Source organism: Phalacrocorax aristotelis, chromosome 1 (genome assembly GCF_949628215.1).
Source record: "Phalacrocorax aristotelis chromosome 1, bGulAri2.1, whole genome shotgun sequence".
NCBI classification, from domain to species: Eukaryota; Metazoa; Chordata; class Aves; order Suliformes; family Phalacrocoracidae; genus Phalacrocorax; species Phalacrocorax aristotelis.
Genome location: NC_134276.1, coordinates 46,881,747 through 46,888,422, shown reverse-complemented (window position 1 = coordinate 46,888,422; position 6,676 = coordinate 46,881,747). Strand labels below are relative to the sequence as shown.

The window sequence follows — 6,676 nt, the reverse complement described above, 5'->3', positions numbered from 1 at the left end:
CTCTTTCCGACTCCCCTCAAAAAAACAAGAAAGAGAGAAACAAGCTGCTTGTTACAAAATATCAGCAAAATATCAGTTAACCTAACTTGCCATTTTGCTCCTATAAATGAAAATACTTGGTGGTTAAAGTCCTGGCAGCTGGCTTTCCCACATGGAAAAAATAAAGTTCTGCACCTTTGCTACCCTACTCTTATTCTTGTTCACATTAAACTCCTGTAATGTCTGAGTGTCTGGTGCCCCAATCCCACCCCATCTCCTTCCTTAGCCCACAATATCTCCCTGTCAGCTCTCCCTCAACACATCATTCTGCTTTGTCATCTATTCCCTTTTCAAACCTTCTATTTCTCAACTCCCTCTCTTCTTCCTTTTCTTCCTCTTCTTCTCCTGGGCAAACCTGGCTTGCTTCCTGAGAACTAGCTTGCCTTTCCTTCCTCTCTCATTTCCCAGTTTTTGAAGGACTTCATACCCCCTGCCTCTGCGTCTTTTAATTTCTGCTTCACTGCATTAGGGCATTTGCTGCAGGGTAGCCCAGAGAGGGCTTCTTTCACGCCTATGAAAGGAAGGCAGTGACGGTTGCCTTTATACTCCTCAGACCTTTCAACTGTTCTCTCGAGGAAGAAAGCACACTTGAACTCCCAGAGGAGAGCAACTGAGTACGTCGAGGTAGCACCACTTTGCTGTTGCTTGTGAAGAGACACAGAAAGGTAGAGGCAATTCAAGCAAAGGCCTGAAACGTAATTTAACGCTCTCTGCCAACACATGTTAAATAGGTGCTTATGTTTCATGCGGATCCCGATGTACCTACTTAATCCGACTGAAATCTGAGCTGTAAGAGCACCGAATTACACGCATACCCACGCAGACACAAGGAGGTGCGAGCTGTGTGTCCCGTCCCCCCGCCCCCCCACCCCCGCAGGGGTGCAGATGGGCGCGAGGTTTTCACGGGATCCGCAAGGGCGTTAAAAACCTGCGTCGTGACAGTGTCTTGCGAGGCCAGGAGGCGGCAGGGGACGCGGGTGAGGCGAGTGCGGGCAGCACCGCACGCTCGCGTTTTCACCTTGTGAAGGCGACCGGAGAGGGGGGACGCGGTTGTCTCGTCGCGGGGGAGTGTCTCACTAGGCGAGGGTTTGGACAAGCCTTAGGAAGATTAGCAGGGGCACAGCACGGCTTCTTCGGCGGGGCACTAGCTTCCCCGCCCCCGCACCTGGGGGCGAGCGGAGTGGGGTTCTCCGAGAAGCCGCCGGGGAGCGAGCCGAAGCCCGGAGGGGTGCTGGGGTGGGGGCGGCCGGAGCTCCCCCACAGCCGCCCCCCCCCCGGATGTTTTACCCCCGCCGGCCGCACCCAGCGGTGCCTGGCCGTCCCGGGCGAGGGGAGAGGGGCGGGCGGGGAGAAGGTCCCCACCGCAGCTGGGGAAGGAGGGCCGGGGTGGGGGAAGGACGCCGGGGGCCCCTGCGTCAGTGCAGCGGGGCCGTCCCCTTCCCCTCCCCGTGCGCTCGGCTCTGCCTCCCGCCAGCTTCCCCCGCCTCCCCCGAGGGGCGGCCGCGCTACATAAACACGGTCCCGCCGCCGCTGCCGGGGCTCTCCGCTCGCAGCCCGACGGGAGGCGCCTGGCCGGCAGCGGGCGGCGGGGAGAGAAGCGGCAGCGGGGAGCGGCTCCGCGGACAGACGGGGCGGGAGGCTCCGGCGGGCAGGGGCGGAGGGCTACGCGCTCCCCCGCGGGCGGCGGCGGCGGCCCCGCCGGAGCCCAGGCGGCCGGAGGAGGAGGAGGAAGGGCAGCGGCTCCCCGCCGGCGGCGGGCTCCCTCCGGTATGGCCCTGGCGGACAGCGCCCGCGGGCTGCCCAACGGCGGCGGCGTCTCGCCGGCGGCGGGGAGCGGGGCAGCGGGGAGCGGGGCGGCGGCGGCGGCGGCGGGAGGAGGCTGGTCGTCCTTCCCGGAGATCGTGGAGCTGAACGTGGGCGGGCAGGTGTACGTGACGCGGCGCTGCACTGTGGTCTCGGTGCGCGACTCGCTGCTCTGGCGCATGTTCTCGCAGCAGCAGCCCAGCGAGCTGCCCCGGGACAGCAAGGGCCGCTTCTTCCTCGACCGCGACGGCTTCCTCTTCCGCTACATCCTGGACTATCTGCGGGACCTGCAGCTGGTGCTGCCCGAGCACTTCCCCGAGCGCAGCCGCCTCCAGCGGGAGGCCGAGTACTTCCAGCTGCCCGACCTGGCTCGCCGCCTGGCGCAGACTCGGGCCGCCCCCCGCCCCGCCGCCCTGCACCGCGACGGCTCGGTCTGCGCCGACGAGCCGCCGCCGCCGCCGCTCCTCGGCTACCTGGAGGCCGAGCCGCTGGAAGGAGGCGGCGGCGGCGGCGGTGCGGCGGCCTCTGCCCCGTCGCCCACCGCCAGCCGCAGCCCCTCGGGCGGGCCGCTCCTCACGCCCTCGCAATCGCTGGACGGGGCGGGCGGGAGACGCTCGGGCTACATCACCATCGGCTACAGGGGCTCCTACACCATCGGGCGGGAGGCGCAGGCCGATGCCAAGTTCCGACGGGTGGCCCGTATCACTGTCTGCGGCAAGACGGCGCTAGCCAAGGAGGTCTTCGGGGAGACGCTGAACGAGAGCCGTGACCCCGACCGCCCTCCTGAGCGCTACACCGCCCGTTACTACCTCAAGTTCAACTTCCTTGAGCAAGCCTTTGACCGGCTCTCTGAGGCTGGCTTCCGCATGGCTGCCTGCTCTTCCACCGGCACCTGCGCCTTTGCTCCCGAGCAGGGCGGCCCTGCCGATGACAAGATCTGGACCAGCTACACTGAGTATGTCTTCTGCCGGGACTGAGTGTCTGCCCAGCCCATGGCGTGGGGATAAGACAGCGGCCCCTGCAAACCCCCTTGCACCCATGGTCTCCTCCTGGCCCGGAGGAAGGAGGACATGGAGGGGGGCTGTATCCCCCTGTGCTCTCCTCATCCTGGTGCCTGCCTCCACGCACAACGTCAGCCCCCAGCGCAGCCCCCACCCCTTCTGCACTCACCTCCTGATAGCCTTGGGGACAGGAGGTCACCGTGTCGTGCCTCGGTCACCATGTCCCTGCTTGGCCACCATGTCCCTACTTAGCCACTGTATCCCGGCTTGCACCATCATCCTACCTCCCATGCCTCCCAGTAGCTGTGTCAGTAGTGAGGAAGGAGAGAGGTAGTGGGGGTAGACAAATACCCAGTCCCAGGAAAGCGTGTGCGTGTGTCCCTCTGAGGGATAGCTCTGACAGGGTGGAGTGTTTTAAAAACCACCCATTTTGGGGCTGAGGAACTTTTCAGTTGCTTTTGAACAACTTCTGTTGAAGATGCCATCACAAATGGCTGTCTTTTCTCATCCCCATACCCTTAAGCGGGATTTGATCTTGTTGGGCGGACCTATAATGGTCTGTTTTATCCCCCCACCCCATCGAAGTGATGCCTGCTTGTGAAGGACACAGAAGTGATGCCTGACTGTGAGGGGTTGGCACTCTGGCTCATACTTCATCTGTAGAGATGAGTAATTTTGCAGGAGGCATGTGTGTGGCCCTTCATGACCGGTTGCATCCACCTCCCCTTTCTGCACCCTCTCTCTCTGAACTCCCCTTTCCAAGCTGTTAAACTGGATCAGGGCCTGCACAGCTGGTGTGTAAGGCTGATGTTAAAGGACAGGTTCACTGGATAACCAACCATTTGAACTATAAAGTGTCCTCAGAGACATGTTTATTCCATCAAGAGGTAAAACAATGACGCTTTGAAAAATTAAAGTGCTTGTGAATTGTAACTTTCATGGGTGAAGTCCTTAAAATTCTCTTGAAGTTACTGTCTATAATATGCATAGAGATCTCAATGCATATTTACTTAAACACCCTTGAAATGATGGGGTTGAGATGAAGCCAGGCTTGCCAGAGTGAAGGTAGGGCCTGCTTTCTGGGAAGCTGAAATCATGCACGTTGAATTAAAGCAGATGTACATTATGAGCGTAAAATCAAGAGCACCCTGCTTGTTATTTTAAGTTTTGTCATGTTAGTGCCGTAAAACTTTGAAGCCAACGGAAGTGATGCCAAAACCACTTTTTTAAGAACCCGTTTCTTGCTTTCCATGGCAGTACTACCAGGGCAATGACGCTCCTGAGAGTTAAGTACCTTTTCCTAGACAAACTTAGCACTTCTTAGAAAGGATTAAGCCCAGTCCTAACACAAACAAGGATGATGCCAACTTTTGCAAGGGGAAATTGCCCCTTCTAAGCTGTATTTGGTTCGTGCTATCTAACAGCTTCTTTCTCGGAGAAGGCAGCCATAGCTTGCTTTGGAACAGACGGTCTGAACAGCAGGTTATACAACAGGAAAGATTGAGCAGCACTTTCTAATAAATTTATGAAGATTGGGGTACAAAAGCACTTTCCTTAAACACCTGAACTTGATTAAAAAACCTGTATTGTCCATTCAGAACTTCACAGAAAAATATCCTAAATGTATCTGAAGTGTTGAAGAATTTAGTGGTACATATTAAAGGCTTGAAGTGACATTTTTAAAACTGTTGAATAATAAATTGTTCTAACTCCAAATTTAGAAATACTGCTAGCACTTGTGTTCTAACCAAAGAATTTCACAGTAGGGTTTTATTTTAAAACCTTAGTTCCTTTGAAAAGAGCTATAGCTACATATGTATTGAGTTTCAGTGCTTAGTCTCTGTGTTCACCACGTAGTCTTCCATTAAATGCATGCACAACCACATAAAACTGAAAATAATTTTCTTCACCATGGTTCTTTTTTCTTATGTTAGCAAGATTGTTTATGGATGTGATTAAATTGAAGATGTGCATATGAAAGCGCTGGGTATTGTCCAGCTGTAGATAATTGTATACTGGATTATTTTTAAAAGGAGAGAAATGTATATCTGCCAAATTAGATGAGCAATAAGATAGAATGAGAGGCCAATACACCTGAAGACAGAATGAAACCTGTTTGTCCTATGCCTTACTCTGAGATGATTTCTTTGTGCTTATTTATACCACAAGTGAAAGGACATTGGTCACAGCTACTAGGTCTTCACAGTGCCGTTCTCGAGGATAATGACCGTCTTTTTCTACTTTCTGTTAAGTAATTCTGAAGTATGTTTTTTAAGATTTTGTATCAAATCAGTTTTCAGTAAAGTGTTCAAATTTGCTCTAGATAGCTTTCTTTTTTTAAGAATCTGGTAGCTTACTAAATCCATCATAGGAGCCATGAATAGAGGCAGTTTTAAATTGAACTTGTGATTTAGTGTACATATATATAGAGTATATAAACATTTTACACAAATCATTTAGTTTTTTAATCATTTTAGTGGTACCGAATTTCATAATATATCTAGCTGAGCATTTACATATTACGCTATGTACATAATATGGTAATGTTTTACTGGTTTCCTATACCTGTTTCTATGGAAAAAATGAATATGAATATCAGCTTGTAGAACTGAAATCGATTACATATTTGCTTGAATGTGAATCATAACTAAACTTCCAGGTGGCTGAATGCATCCCTAAAACAAAGATTGTCTGTATTTTGATCAATGATTGCCTATCCGTTTGCTGGCAGATGACCCAGAAATTCTAATATTTTAAGTAAAAATGGTGTAATAAAAACATAAACTGATGATTTTTTAATCTTTGTGTTTGTGCTAAAAACTCTGAGCGTTATTAATATTAGGAAATGGGGCCCTTCATTTACTGATAACTTATTACATTTAGGCTTAAAATGATGATGCTATAAATGTAATAGTCATTTGATTGTTTGCCACAGAAGATTTTTTTTTAAACATTACTCAGTGATTTTAGTAAAAATTTTAAAAGGTAAAATGCCCGAGGCAAAGTCGCTGTGTTTTGCTGGGCGCTTCTATTGAGAGCTCAAAGAATGGATGAACACGATGACTCTGCTAACCTGTTGATGTGCAGAAGGACAAAAATCTAAAGGCATGATACTGGAGTTCTGTATACATTTTGTAGCTGTTGTTCACAGTTCAGGTACTTATGGATGAAGGCAGTAGCATTTACAAGTGCTATTAAAACAACAAAGACAGTCTTTTTTAATTAGAAGTTAAGGCATAGGTCTTTTCAGCGATGCGTATCGTGAGGGGTGACTTTGCAGATGTTTGATAGGATGTTTATATTTTATACATGTAGATAATGAGCCATTTATTCATTCTTATTTTCACATGTATAGCATTGAAAATAAAGATCCTCCTAGGAAAACATTGCATACCAGATTAAATTCTTTTTCTTTAAATATTAACTCAGTTGTGTCATTTATGCTGTCCTTTTTGCTCTTGGTAAAGATGTCATTAGCTTTGATCTGTGTTCCACAGTATCATATTCATAACTTCCACAAAGTCTCCAAACTAGTATGTAAAGCAGAAACATAAAGCAAAGAATATTATGTGTATCGGGATCTCTAGTAACACCTGTGGCAAGATAAACAGAAATGTATAATGCTCAGACTGCATGCTTTCCTTTTAAGTGCCATGGAGAATTTTTGTAATACTGGTCAAATATAAATCAGTCCTCAGGAAACCGTAGTGATTAAACAGCTTAATTTGAATAGCACAGAATAATAATTGTTGAAAAAAAAAGTCGATGTTTTTTATGAAGCCAAAAAATTATAACATTGGATATAGTGCTCAGTTAATGAAAGAAACATTAAT

At 49.9% G+C, this 6,676-nt stretch overlaps 1 protein-coding gene across 1 annotated transcript; it reads left to right on the top strand.

Annotated features, from left to right (window-relative positions):
* The first annotated feature begins 1,477 nt into the window (after positions 1–1,477).
* Positions 1,478–6,267, top strand: KCTD12 (potassium channel tetramerization domain containing 12). The gene has a single exon (XM_075088757.1). The coding sequence runs from the start codon at positions 1,809–1,811 to the stop codon at positions 2,817–2,819; it is 1,011 nt and encodes a 336-aa protein (XP_074944858.1). The 5' UTR covers positions 1,478–1,808; the 3' UTR covers positions 2,820–6,267.
* Positions 6,268–6,676: the final 409 nt, after the last annotated feature.